Source organism: Pinus tabuliformis, chromosome X (genome assembly GCF_031772625.1).
Source record: "Pinus tabuliformis cultivar Carrire ecotype Pingquan chromosome X, CPIR1, whole genome shotgun sequence".
Classification (NCBI taxonomy): Eukaryota; Viridiplantae; Streptophyta; class Pinopsida; order Pinales; family Pinaceae; genus Pinus; species Pinus tabuliformis.
The window spans coordinates 1,178,909,366-1,178,936,243 of record NC_142308.1 but is presented as its reverse complement, the minus strand read 5'-3'; the positions used below and the strand labels follow the sequence as shown (position 1 = coordinate 1,178,936,243).

General features: G+C 36.5%; 1 protein-coding gene across 1 annotated transcript in view; it reads left to right on the top strand.

Annotated features, from left to right (window-relative positions):
• The window catches only part of LOC149144153 (uncharacterized), a 35,546-nt gene extending 9,121 nt beyond the window's left edge, over nucleotides 1-26,425 (top strand). Inside the window, exons 5-15 of the mRNA XM_089452047.1 lie at nucleotides 43-164; nucleotides 273-391; nucleotides 782-1,059; nucleotides 1,300-1,412; nucleotides 1,609-1,773; nucleotides 5,311-5,472; nucleotides 5,780-5,941; nucleotides 19,144-19,416; nucleotides 19,553-20,250; nucleotides 20,424-20,449; nucleotides 25,992-26,425. Of these exons, the coding sequence (XP_089308173.1) occupies nucleotides 43-164; nucleotides 273-391; nucleotides 782-1,059; nucleotides 1,300-1,412; nucleotides 1,609-1,773; nucleotides 5,311-5,472; nucleotides 5,780-5,941; nucleotides 19,144-19,416; nucleotides 19,553-20,250; nucleotides 20,424-20,449; nucleotides 25,992-26,425 (2,552 nt within the window). The remainder of the gene's footprint in view (nucleotides 1-42; nucleotides 165-272; nucleotides 392-781; nucleotides 1,060-1,299; nucleotides 1,413-1,608; nucleotides 1,774-5,310; nucleotides 5,473-5,779; nucleotides 5,942-19,143; nucleotides 19,417-19,552; nucleotides 20,251-20,423; nucleotides 20,450-25,991) is intronic.
• The last annotated feature ends 453 nt before the right edge of the window (nucleotides 26,426-26,878 follow it).

Here is a 26,878-nt window from a genome sequence, read left to right as displayed (position 1 = left end):
ATTCCACTACATTAAATAACTTTAATGTGTATCTGGTTGCAGTGGGAAACTACCTGCCAATTGCACTGGCAAGCAGTGATGCTGTAGCGGCTGAGATGGAAAAAGTTGCATCACAAACTACTAACCTGATCTGGCCTCTCCAGCAGATGTGTCACAGCCAAAAGGTCAGCTTAAATCTTTGTCCTCTTGGAGATTTTTAATTATGAGACAGCTTACAGTTTTGCCATGTCAGACTGGAGAAGTTGTATTAACTCACTGTCAATGGAAAATAGGTGCAGACAGAAATCACTGTGCTAGAAGATCATAATATACCAAGAGCAATTCTGAAACATGTCTCAGAGTCCGGAATCAATAAACTCGTTATCATGTCTTCGAATCCTCTAGTAAAAAGGTAAATCAGTGCGAAAATAAGCAATTGTTTTTTAGATATTTCAATTAAACAGCTCACTATCGTTCGATTGCTTCACAAAATTTCCCATGGTTTGGTAGCACTTCTACTGTTCATCACAATTGTTATCTAATTTGATTTATTGTATGCTTATCCCAGCAAAATTTTGACTGTAAAGAGTAAACAGAGAGCAGAGAGTACACATACAATACCATTTCTTACATTGGACTCCATTACATATTCTTTGATTTATCGTATGTTTATCCCAACAATATTTTGATTGTACAGAGTAAGCTGACAATACAGATTACTGATACAATGCCATTTCTTACATTGGGCTAAATCAGTTCTTATTTTCATAACATATTGTTCATGGTCTGAATTATTTTGTAGAAATCCTAAAGGGCACGATAAAGGTCATGACAGTTGGAAGCTTAAACGCGACAATAGTATGAAACCTAAAGGCAACGATAAAGGTCACGACAGTAGGAAGCTTAACAGCGCCAATAAAGACCTTACAGGCGATGATATGCTAGCAAGTACTGCAATGGAACCCTCAAAGTTTTGTTCTGTATATGTTATTTCAAAAGGAAAAATTGCTAAAATAAATCGAAGCAATTCTTCGGCACGAGATAGCAGCAGTAGTTCAGATGATACTTTTCTGTCAGGAGGTATTACAATATTCTTTGGCAACGACAGTTTCTCTACTGTGCCCTGGATTGTTTTATGTAGTCACAATTCTGCAATCTCTCTTACCTGCAATTTACAGTTTCAATAATTTGAAATGAGCCATGTGTTATGCCAATTGTGCTTGAAACAATTCATTTCACTCTACATTTTCTAGTTTGAGTAAAATATATCTAGATTTGCCTTTTGTAATTGTTCTGACCTATTTTTCTTTTATTGTTTAGATATGACAGGGAGAAAAATTTTGGATCCCAGTCAAACCACTATAAATAATGTGAATGGCAACCAGATCGTTGAGAACAATGGAAAGGATTTTGAGGGTTCTTTTAGATCAAAAGTGAGAAAAACTAGCTTCTTTTGATAAGCCTAGTGAAAAGGAATTTGCTAGTCACACAATAAAGACTAATATTTAATGTTTATATTTTTTTGAACATGACTCATTTGAAATTTTTACTATCCTGTAGAAACTAGCATCAAATGTAGAAAAGGAATTCTGTTCCGCAACTGAATGGAAAACTGTTTCCTGCATGCAGCCTGATATTGGGTCTAACTTAGGAAGGCTGTGGAATGGGCTTCAACCAAAAGGGAAGACGTACAGAGAAGCAATTGCATTTGAAGAGGCATTTGCTGCAAATGAGAATGGCAACCAGAACATTAAGAACAATAAAAGTGATTTTGAAGACCCAAGTATATCAAAGGTGAGCAAAACTATCTTCTTTTCAGTGAGCCTAGTGAGAAAGAATCTGTCAGTCGCACAAGAAAGAATAAATTTTAACTTATATATTTAGGACGTGATTCATTTTTACTAGTTATTATATTACTGGGATTTGTTGGAGAATCTAATTCCAACTATTTGTTAGGTATCAAAACAGTCTATCCAAGTGTCTTAATTTAGTTTTAGTTAATGCAGTTTAGTTCAATCCAGTTATAATTCTTGATATCTCCAATATAATCTTATTTAACTAATTCCTAATATTGAGAAAAGCAACTCTATGCTTCACAAGCAAATTAGAAAAGCTGAAAACTGAACTTCAACCCACAGAGACGCACAAGGAAGCAATTGCATTTGAAGAGTCCATTGTTACAAATGAGAATGACAACCAGAAGCTTGAGAACAACAAAAGGGATTTTCAAGGCCCATTTATATCAAGGGTGAGCAAAACTAGCTTCTTTTTAGGATGCTTAGTTTGAAAAAATACACTACTCAACATTAAAGACTAATTTTTATTATTTATATATTTTTTTTGGACATGATTCATTTTCACCGTCTATTACAACTAGGATGAAATGTAGAAAGGAAATCTGTTCCGCGATTGAATGGCAAATTGTTTCCTGCATGCAGCCTGATACTGGGTCTAACTTAGAATCCTTCTTCACATCTTCTTTGCTTAAAGTATTTTCATTCCTGTTTGAGGGTTCACCTACATAACTGAGTCCTGATTTATCAGAGGGAGATCTGTGATAGCTGAGCATGTCATCCAAGGCTTGAGAGCTCTTCATGATTTTGTTCATCCCTTCAACCTTTTTCTAAGGAGGACAATCTCTTCTTCCAATATTTCACACTCATTATTCTTCTTTGTAAGTTGTTCCTCAGTTTCTTCTTTGCTACGAGTAGCTTCAGCTGCTACTATTTTAAGGGAGATGATATCTGACTTCATTTTGGAGATTTCTTCATTCTTTGCTTGACTGCTCTCCATTTTCCTTTCAGCTCCTTGTGCCTGCTTCCTGGCTTCTTGTAATTCAGACTTAAGGGAGGAAACCTCTACCTTGTACTATCCAATCTCTTCTACAAGTTTGTTCACTCTCTTGTGCCTTTGTTCAAGTTGACTTGACAAGGTATCTTCCTGTTTCTTTGCTTTATTCAATTGATTTTTTGTGGATATGACTTCTTCATGATGCTTCATTTTGCTTTGATCAAGTTCCTTCTTAAGCTTGGCAAGCTCTTCATCCCTTTCTTGTACTTGAAGCTTGATGAGGTCAACCTTCTCATTTTCAGCTTCTATGATGGGTTCAGAATTTCCTTCCTGATTGATGGTCATGGTCAGTGCTCCTTTTGCGTGAAGGTCATGAAGTCTGTCCCATATATCCTTTGCTGATCAATATTTTCCTAGATTCTTCTTTATAGAATTAGGCAGCCCATCCAAGATTATCTTTGATGTTTTTGCATTGTACTCCTTGGATTCTCTATCCTTCCTGCTATCATCAATCACTAATTCCCATATTTCAATCCCTTGAGACTGTAAGAAAGTCCTCATTTTTACTTCCCATATATAATAATTTCCATTGAACCTTGGGGCCTCAAATAGAAAGCTTTCAAGTTGATTATCTTCTTTTTTATTAGTAGAGGGAGACATATTTTTAGCAGGATTGGTGACTTTCTTCTTTGACCTCGCCATTTGACTGAGTATCTAAAATAACTGATTGTCTTCAATAGTAACACAGAAAAAATTTGAGAAATACCTGGATCCTTTTGCTGAGTCTTCACGCTGCTGGAGAATCTGTTGCAGCAAGAAACCCTTCTTTCAGGTTCTTTGACACTTTCAAAGAGCCTAGACAAGCTCCGATACCAGTGTTGGGAATTTTCTGGTAAATTCCAAAACAAATAAACTGAACAAAGAACAATGCTCTGTATTTCTCCAGGATCTTAGCACAGCGAAAAAAAAATAAAAAATATATTTCCAGAACACAGTGTTTTACCCACACACATAAAAACTTGTATTCATTAAAAGATTGTTGTTACAGAAGATTCTTCCTCTAATAAAGGGATTTCACCAACAGAACTGCTTCAGATACAGTTTTTAACTTTACTCTGTCTCTTCAAAAAATAAAACCAACATTGCTGTGTATTACTTACAGAAAATTACATTTACACTGCTGTGTGTTTTTTTTTTTATACGCGTTGCTGCATACTACTCTTTTCTCACAATGGACCACTGCAAAACAAATTACATTCAAATCTGCACTGCTGTGCATTTTTCCTTTTCTGTGCTCCTCTGCGTTGCTGCGTCTAATCTGCTGCACTGTTGTGCCTTCTTTGCTGCGTCTACTCAGCATTGTTGTGCATTCCCATTACATTGTTCTTCTCCACGCTACTGCGTCTTCTCCTCAATCTCCGGTTTCTACACTGCTGTGTCTTCTGCTTTGCACCGCTGTGCCATTTCTTTACAATGGAAAAACTTTTCTTCACGCTGCTGCATGGGTTACAATTCTCATTCAACGAACACAAGAACATTACATATATATCTAAAAAAAAACTTGCATACGTTTTCTTGTCCCATACTCCCGTGGATAAAAAAAACAATAAAATTAAAGACCTTTTACCAGCATTCTACAAATGCAGTAAATTCCATTAAATTACTTCACTGGCAAATTGGCGGTCTTCTGATTCAATCTGAATGATTTAATGAACAAGAATGGAGTCCCATGCTGTGAACTGCTCGAGGCTGTCCTTCTCGTCCTTGGCTGAGCTGCTCTTTAACTGCGGTAGCTGAGAATTCAATGTGCAAGAGCTGGATCGCAACCTGCTTCTTCGCGTGCCCAAAAATCGGGCAAACTTGAACATGAGCCGTTGGATTAAACAAATGGATGGCTGAGATTTGTTTGACAGACAGTGCGATCTGCGATGGTTCAGGTCGCATCACATCGCGAGCTCAGGGCGAAGGCTTAATGCGCAATGGCTAAGATTTGCGATTTGCGATTTGCGATCGCGTCGCATGATCGCATCGCATCGCAACAAGAGGGAACAAGCAGAAAACAAGGGACGCAGCTGGGGATTAATTCGATTTGCGATGAGACGTGATTTGCGATCTGCGATGGATCGCATAGCAGGGAACTCCAATGGGGTTAAAGTTTGCGATTTCTGTTCAACTGTTGCTGTAGTTGAAATTACATTCCAACAAGATTTACTAAATCTTAACTTCTACTATCTAATACAAATTGGGTTGTGTTGGAGAGTCTAATTCCAACTACCTACTACAAACGATGTGTTGGAGAGTCTAATTCCAACTACCTACTAGGTGTCAAAACAGTGAATACAAGTGTTCTAGTTTAGTTTCAGTTAGAGTTACTGCAGTCATTTATTTATTATTGATATTTCTAATGTAATTTAATTTTATTTAAATGATTCGTAATATTTAGAAAAGCCACTCTCTGTTTGGTCTTCATTTCTTTTCAGGATAAAATGTGAAAAGGAAAACATGTTCTAAACTGAATGGTAAATTGTTTCGTGCATGCAGCCTGATATCAAGAGTAAATTAGAAAAGCTAAAGATCGAATTTCAACATACGGCGGAGACGTATAGGGAAGCAATTGCATTCGAAGAAGCCATTGTTACAAGTGAGAATGGCAGCCAGAACCTTGAGAACAATAGGAGTTTGGAAGGGTCATTTATATCACAGGTAGGAAAAAGTAGCTTCTTTTGCTTCATGGGACACGCTAAAGACTAGAGTTGATATTTTTTTGGGATCTGATTCATTTTTACTCCTGAGCTTATCTCGAATGGATTTGCTGAATATTTCGCAATCAAATAGATATAGGCGCGGTCAATTATCTGAGGGCACCCATGTCCATCTAATTACTAAATATTTAGCTAATCAACAATTGAAATAAAGATGCCCCATTTTTACTATCCAATACAAACTAGGATGAAAAGTAGAAAGGAAATTTTATTCCGCAACTGAATGGCAAACCATTTCCTGCATGCAGCCTGATATGTGGTCTAAATTAGAACGGTCAAAGACTCCGGGGAATACGTATCAGGAAGCAATGCAACCTGATATGTGGTCTAAGTTAGAACGGTCAAGGACTACGGGGAAAACGTACAAGGAAGTAGTGGCATTTGAAGAGGCAATGTTTGCAAAGTGCAAGGTGAATATCATTTTCTATATACTATATTCTCTATGTTTACTAGTTCTTATTGACCTTGTCATTCATCATTTATGTTCAAAATCTAATCATGGTCAAAATTTGTGTTTCACGTTATTGAAACTAAAAGAAAATAAATTAAAAATATCTAAGGGGATTTCTATTGCAAAGTTATAGATAAAAGAAATATGGGGTTTTTGTTTTGATAAAAGGACACTTCATTAACTAGGAAAGAAAGCCATGGGAGTTTAGTAGCGAATAGAAGAAAGAAGATGAAACCATATAGATAGAGAGGAGTATGGGAGATTAGTAGAGAATAAAAGAAGGAATATGAAGCTATATAGATAGAGATGTGTGAATTGATGTAAAACAATAGAAATTGGAGAGACACTCTTAGAATTTCTTAAAAAGTTGAAAGTCATGGGAGCCGAAGAAAGATGACGTTATAGGGAGGGAGGAGTTAATTATGTATAGCAATAAAAATTGGAAACTCTCCATTAGAATCAGAAAATATTAAAATAGAAAGATAAATTCTTTAGAGTTAAATTTGAAATGAACAAAAGTCTCGACTTTGTGTGACTAGTGATGGGATATCCTTTGTAGGACTATTGAATAGATAAAGAAATATCATCCTTGTGTTGTGCATGCAAGAATCGTGCATACTAGAAGTTGATATGATTAAAGAACTCATATCAAAGAACTCAACAATTGGTTGCTGGTTAGTTATTTTATTGCTTGTTGGATGGTGGAGTATCCTGAGACTTTTGCATTGTCTTTTCTTTGAACATGTTGATGTTATAGCTTGGCTAGAGGGTGACACTCATAGAAATTCTTATAATTGGGTGGAAAATAGATCCATAGAAATTCTTATAATTGGGTGGAAAATAGATCCATAGAGATTCTTATAATTGGGTGGAAAATTGATTTATTTTGACTGATTTCTTGTTATTTAATTTTGAAAAAGTATCTATAGAGATTTTTATAATTGGGTGGAAAATTGATTTATTTTGACTGATTTCTTGCTATTTAATTTTGGAAAAGTATAAATACATCTTTTTGTCTCATTCTTTGTTGTTAATTATATGTTTTGAATTATAAATGGTTGTTGTTATAAATAAATGCATTAAAGTTACATGTGGGTTTGTTATTTCTAGATTACCAACAATAATGGTAACAGAGTTATGAACACATATAGGTGGGAATCCTATAGGAATTTGCAAACTTAATTATGTGAATCAATTTTTAAAACTATATAAATATTTTGATGAGATTTAGAATGATTGACTACATATTAAGCTTCAATACTGCGATCATCGATCATCTAAACTATTATCTAGAAAGATTGTGTCACACTATAAATCATCCTTCCAAAAAAATGATCACTTTTATCAAATTCTCATGTATTTTCTTGAGTGAATTCTAGATTTGTCACTACCATTATCTGTGTCACACTATAAATCATCCTTCTAAAAAATTCTCTTTTATTAAATTATCTATCTTGTAATTTATCCTCGAATGAGTTTGGATATAAATTTGGAATTTATCCTTGAATGAGTTTGAATATAAATTTAGAGAAATTCTACTTAACCTTGTATGAATTCCTAATCTCTTAGTTTTTCCTTTATTATATTCCTTCCAACCTAGGTTTGGAGACATTCTAGTTAACCTTTTATGATAAGAGGCTACACTGTATTTCACTGTACCTTTTAACATGTAAGTATATTTTGATATTTTTAGATTTCACAATGTAATTGATAGTGCTTATAGGTGAGAAAGCCTTGTATTATGTTTTATATAAATATATCATGAAATTGTGCTTAGATGTGTTGAAATAAGTTGTAGATAATTTAAACTTATTTTACATGTGGTAAAATTTGGTGTATAAATATTTAAAAATTGATTAATTTTGAGGCTTGGGATGTAGATAAGGTTGGATAATTTCAACACTTTGTATTGTTTTATTAACCAAAAGTCACAAGTTGAATTTAATGATCACAATACCCCTAGCCTAAGCATGTGTGTATATTTTATCGTAAATAACTTAAGTTTATATAATAATTTTTCTAAAAGAAATAATGATAGAGTGGGTAGAAAAAGACATATATTGCATAATTGAGATAAAGAAAAGAAGCTTAAAGGAATAAATTCCAACCAATTTGAAGTATTAACTTGCAAAGTGACATTTTAATTCTTGAATTAGATAGTATAATCAAACAATGTTACTTGTTTAGACAAGCCATGGAAAATAAACATGGAATGATTCTATGTAATTGTTTTTATTTGGGAGGATTCCTAGGTTGGGCATGATTGATGTGATTAACTAAGAGGAGTGATCTAATAATATCCTAAATATAGATTGACACCCTCCTCCATTATAGGAAGTTTATCCATCACATTATTAGAATTATAAGAAGTTAGCTTCAGACTCTTTTGCCACAACTATTTCATTCTAATAAAGGAAATTGAAACAAACAAGAGAAGATTATATTAGAAAGCTTTACATAAGAGAAAAATGGGTATAACCTTGTAAAAGGGGGTTACCATATTATGGGACCAAATAGAATATAAGAGAAAGGAAAGATAACCTAGTAAACAATAGGAAAAGTAAGATGAAGCCACATAGAGAAAGGGGGAAGAATTGATGTACAACAATAGAAACTAGAATAAGTGGACATATATAGAAAAATTAAAGAAATTTCATCATAAAATACCCAAGGACCAAGACAAATTATACTAGAGATAAATTTGAAAAGTATAATAGTTTAGACTTTCTACACACAGTGAGAGCAATAGAGGGAAAAATGGTTGTTGGATTGCTGAGTGAATAGGTGAGTATCGTCTTTGTGTTGGGTTGCAAGGATTGTGGTGCTAGAAGTCGATCTAATTAAACAACATAACAATGAGGTGTTTGGTTGATATTTTATTAATTTTTGAGATGCTCTAAGAGTTTTGAATTATCTTGTTCTTCACGTTGGTGGTATCTTACCCTAGATAAGGGGTGGGATCCATATGAAAATACGTACAATTGGGTGGAAAGTTATCTATTTTAGCTAGTTTCTTACTATTCATATTTAAAAAAGGTTAAGTACTCTTTATGTCTTTGATTTTATTTATTTATTTATTATTATTATATGTTTCAAATCAAATTATAAATCAATGTTATTACAAATAAATGCACTAGATTTTTTTTGGTATGTAAATTTTTAACCCTCATTATTTGGAATATCATCTACATGGGTTGGTTCAATCTCCCTATCATTCCTCTAATTAAATCATATCTATTATTAATTGATATGGAAATACTTATTCACACAAACACATGCAATATTAGTTTTATTATAAAATAATTATACAAAAGTTTTATTATTTTATATATATTTTTAAATTTGGTAGGACCTTTTCATTCATTTTCATCAAAAAGGCAGGTTACATCCATAATTCAAATGGTTAGGTGGTCTCAACCTGCGCGGTGGGAAACCAGATCTATTATCCACCTAACTACATTATAAGCCATCCAAAACCATAAAACTTTAAGATTGTCAAGCAAAGCTATATGTGTCTGAGTATCTTTAAGTCATCTAAAATCTAAAAAATTAAAACAAGATATCGTAATTTGCAGAGCCTTCATTATTCATAACAAAATTTAAATCCAAAAATAAGCAAAACAAGTTGCTAGCCATTAAAAGAGGCCACTCAAGCTAGGTCTTTCACACTTGAACCAGGTAATTCTGTCTGAGGGAGACATGGAATATGTTTCTCGATGCGACTAAGGAGGGCATTCCATTGTTGAATCTAGAACTGTATAAGTTCATATTCGTTATGAATTTCCTAGAGACCAGGATTGGTCTTGGAAGGGACAGCTGAAGGATTCATCAAATCTATTGCCACGATATTCTTCATCAACTAGTAAAGGTAGAAAATATGCTTATATTGAGAGGACCAACCTCTAGAGTGTCCAGGATCCGACACCAAGTCTTGCCATTCCTCCATATCTAGCTCTGCATCACCTCCCTATTGGTTTAATTCTTCCTCCCAACAAGATATTAACTGACGAACCTGATTCAATGTGCCTGTCTAGTATGATTGAGTTGAGTCCCAAATGAGTCTCGAAGGATTTGCGACCCCTACCCCTAGCTTGGTGAGGATGGGGTTGACTACTTCCCCAATGCTACCCTACATTTCTATTGCGCCCATCACCTCCACTAGTCGAGGAGCCTCTGCCGAAGGATAGGTGTGCCATGTTGTTATTTAAACAAATACTACAATGATATGAAACCTTGGGACGTGAAGCCAAGACTTCGAGCAGTTATCAAGCTTAAGGTCCTGATGCACACACTATAAATTTAAACCTGTAAGGATACCACAACAGAAATCCACATAACAATGAGCATTAAGAAAAAAGAAACCAACATTCTCGCTTGGATATAAAATGGGTCTGCTGCAAGAGGCTGAAAAAATCAACCCAGGGCTCCCAGAGCCATCTTAGGAAAAAAGACAGAGTTGATTCACGCGGTTCCTTACCAAGGCGACCCCGTTTCTTAACAACCAACAAGATCATCGAACAAACAGGACAATAAACACAATCATCCATGCAAGAGATACATGTTGAATCCTAGAACATAAAATCAAGTACATCCCCATTTGAGACAATAAGATTCCATAATAGTCAGAAACAATTTTACAATATTGAAATAACCCTTGAGAAAAAAAAATTACTTTCCTCCCAATTCACGGATGGATTTTCATCTAAATCGAGGCATGAGTTCATAAACTCTTCTCCATCAATTTATCGAACGAACTTGATTCTCAGGGGAAAGAATATAAGAGAAGCTAATTTAAATAACATACCCATTGTCGCTGACCATAGGGAGGAGGGAACCGTCTGCACTAGTGTGGCGGGCCTCATGAGGTGCCTTCACGTTTGTCCTCAAGCTTGCCAAAAGACCTGTAACTATTCCAACAAAATTATCAGTAACACTCCCTCCTAAAAGTTCATAGCTACCATCATAAAACCCCAACAAGAAGATGTCCCTTCGTCCTTCCCTTGAACCATTAATTTTGTACATGTACAATGCCACATTGCGGGAAAAAGCAAGTGTGCGAGGGCTGTAATGAGACCACGACTGTAAGACCTCTGAGAGATGAACGATGGGTGCAAGGCATGCACACACGACGAGTGCGACCTATGGCGGTGCGAAGTGCAGTTGGCGACACTTGTGCAACAAGTGGTGCGACGTCCTCTTGGGTGTATTACGACAGAGATGCGACGAAAGCAAACACTTATGCGGCTAAAGTGTTGGGCGTAATGCATAGACATATGCGATGGTTAAAGAAGTACAAGCCGACGTGTAAATGAAGATTTGGGGGCGTGCGTTAGTGGATTGTGGGGTCGGCCATGGGGCTGACACCCCCATGTAATCCTACGTTAACTCTCATATAAATAAAAAGAGCATGAGCTCATTTCAAACATCGAACAAGACTTCGCTCATAATACATCTTCGCATAGGACAAGAAGGTGCACAGTTTGGTGAAGCACATGCGCATATCTCATGCGCATGAGACTTGGAGATTGCGCAAGTTTGCCTTGGTTGATGGGTGGCAAGTGTGCCATGTGTTGAGTGGGTTTTAGTGTACGGTTTCATGCAGGACTTGGCTAAGGGATCTTAGGTGGCTCGGGTGAGCACCTCCCTTCGTGCAAGGGTGTAGAACATGTTGTAAAAGGCAGGTGGCCTATCTATTGTAAAATTCGGTTAAGTGTGAGACTTGGTTCGGCCAAGACACACTATTGTATGTAATCTGATATTCTTAATAAAATTGTCGGGCAGACTCACATTACGGGGAGTTGCCCCTCCCCTTTATACTTGTTTGCAATTGTTGACGTTCTTGGTTAATTGCATATGGATAATGAATGAGTATGTGCTTCATTAAGTATAAAGGATAATGCTTTTACTTGGTTTCGAAACACAAACTAAGTATGTTAATGTTGAAATAGGCGTATTCCACGAATGTTAGTATTGTTGAAAAGAAAGCGTTCGGTGGTGCCGCACCTCGCTACAAGCGGTTGGAAGACTACCACAGGTGTAGAGGCATGACAGTTGGTATCAGAGCTCGGTCAGGAGCTGGTGGAGCAAGTGTGAGGACACTTGGAAATTGATGACAGGTGAAGCCGATGCAGATAAGGTTATGGAGAAATCATGGATGAATAGTCTGGGTTTCGTAGACTTGATGGTTCATGGCAAGACCATTCAAGCTCTGGTAGACACAGGTGCTACACATAACTTTATGACAACACGGTTAGCAAAAGAGGCTGGGCTGACATCTAATATGGAGGTCAAGGTAGTAAACTCTAGAGCTAAGGTGGCAGGTTTGGTACACGATGTACCTGTACAGATGAAAGAATGGAAGGGTCAGTTGGACTTCATAGTGATGGAGATGAATGACTTCGATGTGATACTTGGACAAGATTTCTTGAAGGGCAACAAGGCTATTGTTGTCCCCTTCTGTGATGAAGATGTTGCAGGCATGACTACGATGGAGGATGAACTTGAGGCTGATCAAGTTGAACCAGGATCGTGCAGTTTGTCAACATGGATGGATGAGGTCACTCACATGGAGGAGCCTCATGATGATGAAGTAAGTAATGATACTTGCGTTTCATTTGGGCATTTGGGAGATGGACCATGTGCAGTGAAGGGAAAAGCCAATTTGCCAAGGCAAGAGGACATCTTACCATGGATGACTATGATGGAACCTTGTATGGAGAAGCAAGGATTGTCAATTGTTGCAAGGCTTGTTGGGGTTACTTGTGACCTTATGATGAAAGGAGCAAGGACCCGTGACAAGGGTGGAACTTGATGATCGTTGTGGAAGATTGAGTCATGCTTTAGCCACATGGAGAATTGGCTAAGTGCCCGGCATGACTCATGGACAGAATGAGGAGGGCACACACTTGTGATGTTTTGGGTGGACTTCTCATGGCCGAGACCAAGAGCAAGTCTTGGTGGACACTTTGGTGGAGGAGCTATGGTGAAGGAACTCATGACATGATGATGATGAGATGGTTAGGTGACCGTGTTCACTAAACCGAAGATCGAAGAATTGGATGAGATGACCAGATGTTGTGATGTGTTTACTTCGTTGGACTATATGGGCAGCTTAGTCATGGACATCAGGTTGGAGAATTGAAGACATGAAGCACGACAGACCTATGCAAGGACATTGTGTGGAAGACTTGTAGAGATGTCAAGGGACATCCAAAGAGGAGTGCTAAGGCAGGAATGTTATGCAGGAGGACTTGCTAGTGTAACATGGGAACTTGAGGATGGCACATTGCAGATGATGAAGAGAACTTCATGGACCTGAATGGGGCACATCGAGAGTTGATAAGATTGGAGACTTGAGGATGGCACATTGCAGATGATGAAGAGGACTTCATGGACCTGAATGGGGCACATCGAGAGTTGATAAGATTGAAGACTTGGATGGACTTGTGAGCAGCTATGGAGCATTCCTACTACATGGGGATGGGTTATGGAGCTCATGAGGACATGGCATTGTTGTGACTTAGGGACTTCATGCATGGTGGACTTAAGGATCTAACACATTGAGGAGCTGAGGTCAGGTGACTTTGATGCAGTATGGGATGCATACTTTCAAAGTACATGTACGGGCATGGCTTCGAAGAATGACTTGATGTAGATGATCGATAAGGGACACTTTGAAGTGATGAAGTTACAATGATGATGCTTTGGTGATACACTTGAGCATGGGTTGAGCCGAGACTCTATACATGAGAGCTGATTTGATCAAGGATCATGGGCAGCACATGGATAGGTAAGACAAGTGCATACTTGTTTCTATGAAGACTTGAGGATGGCACGTTGCAGATGATGGAGAGGGCTTCATGGGCCTGAATGGGGCACATCGAGAGTCGGTTTGATGAGATGATCTCTTCACTTTGGAGGAGACACACACATGGGCAACATGTTGCAGATGAGATGGATGGAGTTTCCATGGACCTGAGCATGGATTATGGAGATACATACTTTGGTATGGTGAGCTTGGTGGCAGCGGTCACTAGGCCGGGACATAGTGGAGAAAGAGTCTCTACATATGTTGCAAGGATGTTTGCCTTGTGTAGAAAGGCCGACATCGTGGATGAATGATGATCTTGGTAGAGAGCTACCAGGATGATATGTTGTCGAGGACGACAACGATTTCAGGTGGAGGAGAATGTAAGGCCTCCGAGAGATGAACGACGGGCGCAAGGCGTGCGCACACGACGAGTGCGACCTATGGCGGTGCGAAGTGCAGTTGGCGACACTTGTGCAACAAGTGGTGCGACGTCCTCTTGGGTGTATTACGACAGAGATGCGACGAAAGAAAACACTTATGCGGCTAAAGTGTTGGGCGTAATGCATGGACATATGCGATGGTTAAAGAAGTACAAGGCGACGTGTAAATGAAGATTTGGGGGCGTGCGTTAGTGGATTGTGGGGTCGGCCATGGGGCTGACACCCCCATGTAATCCTACGTTAACTCTCATATAAATAAAAAGAGCATGAGCTCATTTCAAACATCGAACAAGACTTCGCTCATAATACATCTTCTCATAGGACAAGAAGGTGCGCAGTTTAGTGAAGCACATGCCCATATCTCATGCGCATGAGACTTGGAGATTGTGCAAGTTTGCCTTGTTTGATGGGTGGCAAGTGTGCCATGTGTTGAGTGGGTTTTAGTGTATGGTTTCATGCAGGAATTGGCTAAGGGATCTTAGGTGGCTCGGGTGAGCACCTCCCTTCGTGCAAGGGTGCAGAACATGTTGTAAAAGGCAGGTGGCCTATCTATTGTAAAATTCGGTTAAGTGTGAGACTTGGTTCGGCCAAGACACACTGTTGTATGTAATCTGATATTCTTAATAAAATTGTCGGGCAGACTCACATTACGGGGAGTTGCCCCTCCCCTTTATACTTGTTTGCAATTGTTGACGTTCTTGGTTAATTGCATATGGATAATGAATGAGTATGTGCTTCATTAAGTATAAAGGATAATGCTTTTACTTGGTTGCGAAACACAAACTAAGTATGTTAATGTTGAAATAGGCGTAGTCCACGAATGTTAGTATTGTTGAAAAGAAAGTGTTCGATGGTGCCGCACCTCGCTACAAGCGGTTGGAAGACTACCGCAGGTGTAGGGGCGTGACAACGACCGTCCCTTGCTATCGTGGAAATAGCTATGACATAAATGCCAGAGGTGCCATTTTGTCATCTCGCACCTTAAGCGACAATTTATTATTTGATATTTAATTTAGTCTTCATCTTAATAAATAATAATAATAATAATAAAATAATTAAATTAAAAGAAACAGTATAATACTATAAATAATTAATATTAAAAAAATAAATTTCTATCTTAATAAATAATAATAATAATAATATAAAATGAAATGAAATAATAATATAATATTAAAAAAATTAATACTAAAAAACATTATAGGAAAAATAAATAAAAAATTAAGTAGATAAATAATATTTAATTTTAATTTTTATAATATATTAAATTAGATTTTATATATAAATAGAGGAATTAATAATTTAATTTTGAATTAAATATTTTATAAATTGTAAAAAGATGTTTATAATGTTCAGAATGATTTATGTAATTTTGAGAAAAACACTCTTCCAGGAATGCTAACCATGAACGAAACAACAAACCACTTGAATTTCTTGCTCGAACCTAAAGCAAACAATAAAGTACATACATTTGCCAACATAGAAGTCCAAAGTACCCCGCCAAGCTCGGAAAAAGAAACGCTTGAGTGCATTTTGTCATCTCGCACCTAGATCGACTGTTTATTATTTGATATTTAATTTACTCTTCATCTTAATAAATAATAATAATAAAATTAAAACCAACAATATGATACTAAAAATAATTAATATTAAAAAAATTAGTTTCTTTTTAATAATTAATAATAATAATAATAAAATTGAGACAAACAATATGATATTAAAAATAATTAATATTAAAAAAATTGGTTTCTTTCTTAATAAATAATAATAATATAATATTAAAATAATTAATACTACATTTGAAACAAAACTAAATAAGAAGACTAGATAGATAAATGAAAATTATTTTTAATTTTTATGATATATTAGATTAGATTTTATATATAAATAGACGGATTAATTATTTAATTTTGAATTAAATATTTTATAAATTGTAAAAAAATATTTATAATGCTCAATTTTTTTTTGGGTGTAAACAAGCATCATTTGGTTTCATTAATGAAAATAGGAGGATATGGAGTATATTGTTGATTACATTAGAGAGAGACTCACACTCAACGAAAATAAATCAGTGAGAAAAACACTGTCCTAGGAATGTTAACCACGAACATCAAGGAAACACTACGTAGAGAGAAACAACAACAAACCACATGAATTTCTTCCCAGAACCTAAAACAAAACATGAAGTACATACATTCACCAACATGGAAGCCCACAGTACCCATGCCAAGCTCGGACAAAGAAACGCTTGAGTGCCATAAAAACATATTAGTGGCAAAAAGACCCAAAACTATGAGCAATGCTATGAGCACCTTACACATTTGCATAACACCAAGGCTGAGTCTAGAAGTATCTAGAGACTCCAACTGACATGCATGCAATATCTAGAGAGAATTAAAGACAAAATTCCTACAGAGATTCCCCCAATGAGGGAAATACTGCCAACACCATGATATGTAGTCACATGGACCAAAACCAAAGCGTGAAGTAACAAAATTCCCATAACACTTGTAATTGCATTCACCAAAAGTTGAACCTGAAAGCTACAATCTTCATTTGTTTGCTTTAGATGAGTCATGATCTGACGAAAAGAGAATAGGTGTGTGCCTTCTATGAGCAGAGGGATTAGTGAGGCCACCAAAATCATAATCTGAAACCAAACAAGACTTAAACCTTCCAAAAAAAGAGTCCACATTATTGAGACAAAAACACAAATTTCGAACCATACGCTTGAGGTCCTCCAAGGATGAGAAAACATTATAATTCTCTATTTTCTTGTCCCTGAACAAAAGACACACACAGGTGGAGGTTTGATGATTCATAGCCAAAGAACTGAGAAAATGCATTCTCCTCTTACAAAAGTGACCCAAATTTGGGAACCACTTAACACCCACACTAGCCAATTTAGAATCCGAAGCATATGGATGGTCACCACTTTCCAAATCTTCGTACAAGATTTCACAAAGAACCTTCAATGGGACCAAATCAAAAGTAGAGGCAATTGAGCGATAAGAGAAGCGTCATAAAGAATGAGACATCCTGAATCCAACAGAAGAGTCACCACCTCAACGATTGGGCATATGTTGGCGAGGAGCCATAAAAACCTCGGATACAAACAATGATCACTAACCAATGCAACACTTTCACTTCCCGGTACAGCTACACAACTATCAACCACCAACCATGTCATCCCAAAAAAACTCCCAAAACTAAAAAATGAAGGAAACCACACCCTCAAACCCTAATACCACCTCCAACAAACATCCCTCCTCCAAAAGCAAATCTTTAATGACACATACCTATCACCTTCACCGCTTCATGACAATCTAGATGTAAAGACTATAAACATGATTTTATAAGTAATCTAATTTATTATATTAAATATAAGCGTTAAAAAATATAATTTAATAATTTAAAATAATTATAAAAAAATAAAGCGATTATAATTTTATGTTATGAATAAACTTTTATATATTTATATGTATAGAATGATAGGAAAAATATGATATCTCTGATTTTTAAGATAATTTTGCTAGCTATTAGAATTCAGTTAAGATGGGTGCATATTTTATTATTAACTTGAAAGTTGTTAAGCTGGTTGCCTTGCATGCATTATTCGATTATCAATGATCAAGATCTGGTAATATTTTCATTTACTTCTGGGTTTAAGAGTTTTGATTTTCCATAATCTAGCTAAATGGATAGGTTATTGATATTTATTTGATTGAAAGGGATTGTTTTTAAAGAATTTTAATAATTTGGGTTTTTAAGAATTTTAATTTGAAATAAGATGTGAAATTGTTATTATAATAATATTTATTATTATTATTATTTGTATTGAATTAATAATGGGAACGATAATGGTTATTATAGCATCATTATTAATATGAGAATGATTTATAGAGCACTAATCAACATTGATTTACTGGATTTAAACAAACTTGTAAGAAACTACTAATTTTTTTTAAATTTTATATTATTAAATTTGAGAAATGTTTAATGTTTAGCATCATTATTAGTATGAGAATGATTTATTATAGCACTAATCAACATTGATTTATTGATTTAAACAAATTTGTAAGAAATTACTAAATTTGTTTTAAATTTTTATATTATTAAATTTGAGAAATGTTTAATGTTTTTTCTCGCTGTAAGGTTGGTAAAAGTTATTTTTATTTTAATATTCTTAATAGAATCTCACTTGAATTGGTTTGGTGAATAGTTTGTTTTTTCTAATAGTGTTGATTTAAATTTCCAAAATATATAGTAATTGGTAAAAAATAATTAAATTTAATTATGAAAATGCTCATCATCTAATTTTATTACCATTTAAATTTAACTTTGTATAAAAAATTACCAAAAATATCAATAAAATTAAAAAATATATATAAAACAAAACAAAATAAAATAATATATATGACTGTAAATCAATTAATCTGTATGAATTTTAGTTCCTACAAAATCTTAGTTCCTACCAAATATTTGAGAATTAAACTATCTCTTCCCCCAAAAACAGAGAATTAAACTATCTCTTCCACCTCCCCCACAAAAAACAGCTTTTAAGCTGGACCTGAATTTGACTTAAATCTAGTAAGAAATTTTTTCCAAGATAAGCGAATCAAGCAATGCTATTTGTGTCAACCAGTCATGCACAATTGAACATGGAAGATTGACACAGACTGGTTCATGCAATGGCTTTTCCTACTTAGGTTTCTGAACCTTGCTGTGATGTGTCTGATTATCGTTGAGACAATTGAATCTTCAAAGCACAAATGAGAAGTCAATATGTGATGCAACCGTTCTTGAGATCAATTTATACCTGGAAAGACATTTGGACGGCCTGATACCTTTGGTTTAATGATTCTTAACCGTATTTGGCAAAAAATAAATTCAGACTCACTCTCTTTCGTGCAGGGCACGTTACGAGAGTTGTTGAAATTGGAGGATACGCTGCCAAAGTTGTGGGAACTGGAGAACGCAAAGCATACTTTCATGTCAGCTGATCAAAGATCGAAAGAATATTCAATAGAAGAAATCGAATTAGCTACGGATTTCTTTTCTGAATCACTTAAAATAGGGGATGGAGGACATGGTCCAGTCTACAAGGGCAGTTTGGATGATACCACTGTGGCCATCAAGGTTCTCGCTACAGATGCAGATAGAAACACAGATGAATTCAAACGGGAGGTGGGAAAAGAATTTGAATGATTCACTAACTCTTATCTATTTTTTTCATGTTTAATATCAATTGAAGACATTGGAATGCTAAATGATTAGAATGTGAAGAAAGCTTTGAATAATATTTTGTCAATTATTTTTGCAGATTGAGGTTCTAAGCTGCATAAATCACCCCAACTTAGTTCTGCTGCTTGGCACTTGCCTCGAACGCGGGTGTTTAGTTTATGAATATATGGAAAATGGCAGTCTAGAAGATCAGTTGTTCCACGGGGATGGAAGAGCTTCTCTTCCATGGTATATACGCTTTCGAATTGCTTCAGAAATAGCTTCTGCACTTCATTTTCTTCACACCGCCAAGCCAATGCCAATCGTTCATCGTGATCTAGAGCCTGCTCACATATTGTTAGATCACAATTTTGTGAGCAAAGTCAGCGATGTAGGACTATCTAGGTTCATTCCTCCTCCAGTCTCTTTCACTTACACCGAGTACAAGAACGCGGTGCTTGCTTGCACTTACTGTTACATGGATCCAGAGGACGTATTGACTGGAACATCGAGTCCCAAGTCTGATTTATATGCCCTAGGAATCATTCTCCTGCAATTGCTCGCAGCGCAACCCCCAGTAGCCATTAAGGAAAAAGTTCAAACAGCCATCCAGGAGGGTTCATTCAAAGAAATTCTGGACAAAACTGCAGGGGAGTGGCCCCTTGAGGAAACTACCGAGTTCGCTAAGTTGGCTCTCGAATGTACAGAATTGCTGGGTAGAGACAGACCGGATCTGGAGACACGTGTTCTGCCAGAATTAGAGAGATTCAAAGATATTGCCAACTCACATGCTAAACAGTGCACCTCCTAGGTATTTCATCGTCCAAATTGGTCCAGAAGCATAAACTCTTCAGGCGGCTGTATTTAGAAATTCCATGCTCCCAGGCAGATATTGAGCCGGGAATTTAGCTATTCAAATTTTCAAATTTCATTGTTTATTTGGATTCCTTATATGTATACATATATTGCAGAGTTTTCGCATTGGCAATTTCCCGCTGTAAGTCTGTACACTATCCTTTCAGAGTGCACTGATAAAATTTAAATAATTTATTCTTATAGATTTTTTTTTCCTGAGAAGGTCTCATCTTAGTGCAAGTAAAATAAAAGCAAATCCCATCACTAACTTAAATTTTTAAAATTTTTGTATTTGGAATCAATTTGAGTAATCTCATTTGTATTCTATGATTATTTTTGTCTTTTTTTCTTCATTATTTTTTTAGATTTTAAAAATATTATAAAATCTGATTTTATTTTTTATTTTTTTTAATAATTCGACTCTCAATAATCTTTCATTAATTTTTCCTTCACTCAATTGTTTATCTTTCTTCACCCTCTGGTTTATCTTTCTTCACCCTCTAATCTGATAAAGCAATCCCAAAATGGAAGACTAATTTGTTCTGCTACCACTATGATGAGACGAAAAGGATATGCCCATAATTAAGCAGCAGTGGCCAAACTAAATATGCTATATCCAGGGATAATCAACAACTCTCGATTACAAACCTCATATCATTAATAAAGGCAGCGCAAAACTCAATTCCCAAAGCCTTCAGAGGAATTGTTTGGAAAGTGAAATTCTAATTATATTTAGAGAAAATTTGGTAAGGATTTTGGTAAATCCAAATTATAGTTGTTAAACTTCAGAATTTTATGTGTCTCAGGGGTTTTTGATGGTGCTGAATCCATTTCCATCATCAAAAACATGATTCAAACAATGCCTTTACAAGAGGTTTTGAAATTATTTTGTCCAAATTCTGACCATTTTTTACCATCCCTACTAGCAATTCTTCCACCTCAATAAACGACTGCTTCCCCAAATACTCAATACTGAGAGATGCCAATAGAGGATAATCACCTACACCCAGATACCCAGTGTAGAAATAATAGCAGAGATTGTAGAAAGAATAGCAAGAAAATGGAAGAAGACCAAGAAATATGAAACTGAATTTGTATCTGCTTTATTCAAGAATAATTTTTCCTCTACATGAGCATTCGATATATTCATGTCACTAACTACCGTTACATAACTAAATTATTCGTTACAAACTTATTCGTTACAAAACTGTCTATACCTAAATTACTAAATCAACTAAATCGTTGTCAAACTAACAAACTCCACCTTGACAACAATTTTCCCATTCATCATCTTTCCTGCAAGCCAAGAGAAGCTAAACACCACCGCAGCTTCTCTACTGTAACTGGCTTTGTGAATATGTCTGCACAATTTTCTCGTGTATGGACCTTTTTAAGAGCTGCTTTTCCGCCATCGATCACATGTCTCAGAAAATGATACCTTACATCAATGTGCTTGGTTCTGCTATGATAGGCATGGTTTGTAGCCAAGTGAATAGCGCTTTGACTGTCACAAAGTACATTCACTTTCTCTTGTGTCCTTCCAATCTCATCGAGCAAACCCTTTAACCAGATTGCTTCTTTACTGGCATCTGAAGCAGCTATATATTCAGCTTCGGTAGTGGACAACGCAACTGTTTCTTAAAGCTTTGACATCCAACTAATTGCTCCACCTGCAAGAGTAAAGACATAACCTGTAGTAGATCTTCTTTTGTCCAAATCACCTGCATAGTCAGCATCTACATATCCGCAAACTGATCCTTCACTACCATTAAAGACGATGCAATGGTCACTTGTGCCTCTTAGATATCGAAGCACCCATTTCACTGCTTGCCAATGTTCTTTACCTGGATTTGCCATGAACCTGCTGACAACTCCAACTGCATGTGAAATGTCAGGTCTTGTAGATACCATCGCATACATTAAGTTGCCTACAGTGTTTGCATATGGTACATGAGACATATATTGCTTTTCTTCATCAGCTCTAGGACTCAAAACCGAAGAAAGCTTAAAATGGGAAGCTAAAGGAACATTAACAAGTTTCACATTATTCATAGAGAACTTTTCAAGTACCTTCTCCACATACTTCTGCTGTGACAACCAAAGCTTACCACTTTTCCTGTCTCTGTGTATCTCCATGCCCAAGATATGTTTTGCTGCTCCAAGATCCTTCATATCAAACGTCCTAGAGAGTTGAGCCTTTAACCTGTTGATCTCTTCCATGCTTTTGCTTGCAATAAGCATATCATCAACATACAAAGCTAAGATAATGAACATGTCATTGAAACTTTTGAAGTACACACAATGATCATACTCACTTCTTATAAAGTTCTGGCTCACCATGAAGGAATCAAACTTCTTGTACCATTGTCTGGGAGACTGCCTCAGACCATACAATGATTTCCTGAGCTTGCAAACTAATCTTCTGTTGCGACCTCGTACAAAACCTTCTGGTTGTTCCATATATATCTCTTCGTTCAAATCACCATGTAGAAAAGTTGTTTTAACATCTAACTGTTCTAACTCAAGATTAAGCAACGCAGTTAGTGCCAACACAGTACGTATAGAAACAAGTTTTACAACTGGAGAAAAAATCTCATGAAAGTCTATACCTTCAACCTGAGAATACCCTTTCGCTACCAGTCGCGCCTTATACCTTTCAATACTACCATCAACTTTCCGTTTCAGCTTGAAGACCCATTTACATCCAACAACACTTCTCCCTTCAGGAAGCTCTACAAGATCCCAGGTATTGTTCTTGGCTAAGGAGTCCATTTCTTCTTCCATAGCCATTTTCCATTTCTCTCTATCTATATCATCTACTGCTTCCTGATAACAAGAAGGTTCCTCATCTTCAGTAACCAAAGCAACAGATGAAGCAGAATCTTCATACCTTTTGGGAGTTTTCCTCTCCCTTGTAGACCTTCTCAGAGCGACTGGTTGCTGAACTGGTTCAGAAACTTGCACTGGTTCAGAAGCTTCAACGGCTTCCTTTGTGTCTTCAACACCTTTGTCTCCAGAAGTCTCTCCTTCCTTTCGACTGTCACTGAAAGATCTAGCCTCCAACTGAACTCGTTGACTCGGCGATACCTGTTCCTGTTCAATTCTTTCAACATTTGATTTTAACAAAGATGATTCATCAAATGTTACATCTCTACTAATGACTATCTTCCACAATGTAGGATCCCACAACCGATATCCTTTCACTACATAGTCATACCCAACAAAGACATAACATTTCGACTTTGGATCTAATTTTGAACGCTGATTTTTCGGAATAAGAGAATAAGCATCACAGCCAAATATCCTCAAATGAGAATAGTCACAAGACTGACCTGTCCAAACTTCTTCAGGAATTTTACAATCAATTGCTACTGAAGGTGATCTGTTAACTAAATAACAAGCAGTAGATACTGCTTCTGCCCACAACTCCTTTTGCAAGTTAGCATTGCTGATCATGCTTTTGGCTCTTTCCATAAGAGTCCGATTCATACGCTCAGCAACACCATTTTGCTGAGGAGTATAAACAGCAGTTTTGTGTCTAACAATGCCCTCATCCTTACAGTATTGTTCAAATTCAACAGAAGTGAACTCACCACCATTGTCAGTTCTTAGACATTTAATAGATTTGCATGTTCTTTTCTCTACCATTACTTTAAATTGTTTAAAGACATTGAATACATCAGCTTTCCTTTTTAGCAGATAGACCCAAACTTTACGAGAGTAATCATCAATGAACGTTAAAAAATACAATGCACCTCCATATGACATAACAAGGGAAGGCCCCCACAGATCAGAATGAATGTAGTCTAAAACATCTTTACTATTATGATTGCCAACTTTAAATCTCTGTTTACACTGTTTTCCATACACACAATATTTACAGAAATCTAAATTCAAGGATTTCAGACCAGGAAGAGATTTACGTTTCATCAGTATGTGAAGACCTTTCTCGCTCATATGACCCAAACGCTGATGCCACAGACGAGTACCTGCTTCTTCCTTTTCTGACGCAACCGCTGCTTCACCGACCTGAGTACTTCCTTTTAACCTGTAAAGATTTCCGACCTTTTCTGCCTTCATAACCACAAGGGCACCTTTGAAGACTTTCAAGACGCCATCCTGACCTGTAAACTTATAACCATCTGAATCCAACACTCCCAAAGAGATTAAATTTTTCTTCAAATTAGGTACATGTCTAACACTAGTTAATGTTCTAACTGTGTTATCATACATCTTAATCCTGATATCTCCCATCCCAACAGTCTGACATGACATATTGTTACCCATAAACACAGAACTACCGTTTACATTTTCATACGAAGTAAACCAATTTCTATGAGGGCACATATGATGCGAAGCACCAGAGTCTAACAGCCAGCTATCAAAACTCTGAGAGACATTACATTCAGGTGAAGTTTCATCTATCATACACAATTCTTCAGCAAATAAAACTTCGTCTACCATACCTGAATCAGCTTGATTCGCTTCGTTCTTCGGGTTTTCGGATTCCTTCCGTTTCCAACAGTCCTTCTTCAAGTGTCCAACTTTACCGCAGTTCCAACATTTTGCCTTACACTTCTTGCCCTTCGATTTCGACCTGGAAGACCCCCTTGGTTTGTCTCCTCTTTCCTTTGAGCGTCCTCTAGCAACCATGGCTTCTGATGCAGCTGTATCAGTGTTGGATTTCCTTCGTACTTCTTCAGACAGAAGAGCTCCCACGACTGATTCAAACTTCAAAGAATCAGCAGAGCTGAAACTGATTGAGGTTACGAAGTGATCCCATGATTCAGGCAGAGAACACAGCAAGGTTATGGCTTTATCTTCTTCCTGTATTTTGACTTCCATATCTGTTAATTGACAAATTAGTGTATTAAAAACATTCAAATGTTCTGCAACGCTTGAACCTTCTTTCATTCGAAGACTGTATAACTGTCGTTTCAGATAAATTCTGTTGGTTAATGATTTTGTCATATAGAGGTTTTCAAGTTTTTCCCACAACCCTGACGCCGTAGTCTCTTCAATGATGTTGAAGAGAACTTCATCCGCTAGACATAACCGAATTGTACTGAGAGCTCGGGCATCCCAGTCCTCCCAGTCTGAAGTAGTCATGGTTGTAGGTTTCTTAGTAATCCCATCCAATGCCTTGTGCAACCCTTGTTGCACAAGCAGATCCTTAACCTTCAGTTTCCAAAGAGCAAAATTGCTCTTTCCGGTGAATTTCTCCACCTCGAATCTTGCATTCGACATCTTGGCCATTTTTCCTCCTTCCTAGGGTTTCAGTCTTAGTCTTTCTAAGAAAAAAAAATAACTTCCCCAATTCAAACAGAAAGACAAGTTTCAAATCCTTTGTTTCTTGCAAACCCTTTTGTTTTTCTGGTTTCAAAACATTCTTGCAAATCTCTTGCAAACTTTTTCTTCTACAATATTTGTAAAAAAAACAACAACCTTTTCAATCTGCTGTTCTACAATATTTGTAAAACAACAACCTTTTCAATCTGCTGTTCTACAATATTTGTAAAAAAACAACAACCTTTTCAATCTCTGCTGTCTTAAAAAAAAAATTCTGAACAATCTTTTCAATCTGCTGCTGTCTTAAAAAAAAAAAATTCTGCAAACCCTTCCTTCCTTTTTTTTTTTTCAATATTTTTATAAAAACCACAACTTGACTTGATTTCAATCTTCAGCCTTTGTTAAAAAAAAATTTCTGCTGGAAAAAAAAAACAAGTCTGGAAACTCCGATCAATACCCGGATTTCACGCAGATCCTACTTGCAGCAACTGGCAGACACGACGACGCAGAGCAATTACAGCCCTTCACGCCTCACTGGTCTCAAGTAGACTCAGCCACACGCCCAGCACCACCGGCCAGCACGCATACACAGCCTTACGCTCAGTTTTTGGACTACGCTTCAGCAGGAGCACGCATCAGATACCAGGTCCTTTTTCCGGCGTTCTACACAGCAAAGGTCATTACGTCTTCACGCCTACGCCCAACTCAGCCCAACTCAGCAAAGGTCTTCACGCCTACGCCCAATTCAGCAAAGGTCTTCACGCTTTCAGCGTTCTACTCAGCAAAGATCTTCACGCCTACGCCCAATCGCTCGGCTCTCGAGCTCTGATACCACTTGTAGAAATAATAGCAGAGATTGTAGAAAGAATAGCAAGAAAATGGAAGAAGACCAAGAAATATGAAACTGAATTTGTGTCTGCTTTATTCAAGAATAATTTTTCCTCTACATGAGCATTTGATATATTCATGTCACTAACTACCGTTACATAACTAAATTATTCGTTACAAACTTATTCGTTACAAAACTGTTTATACCTAAATTACTAAATCAGCTAAATCGTTGTCAAACTAACACCTAGATGACTGACCCGATTACATGAAGTTGAGGCATCCCTCAAAACAAAGTCGCCGAGATTATTTCACACAAATCAGTTTGCTCGACTATATCGACTCCATAAAAACAACTTTTGATCATATTTTCGTATACATAAAGATACATTCATATAGAAGTTGCGGTTCCTTCATCAAGTAAAAACAAGAACTTTTATGAAGATTTGTATTT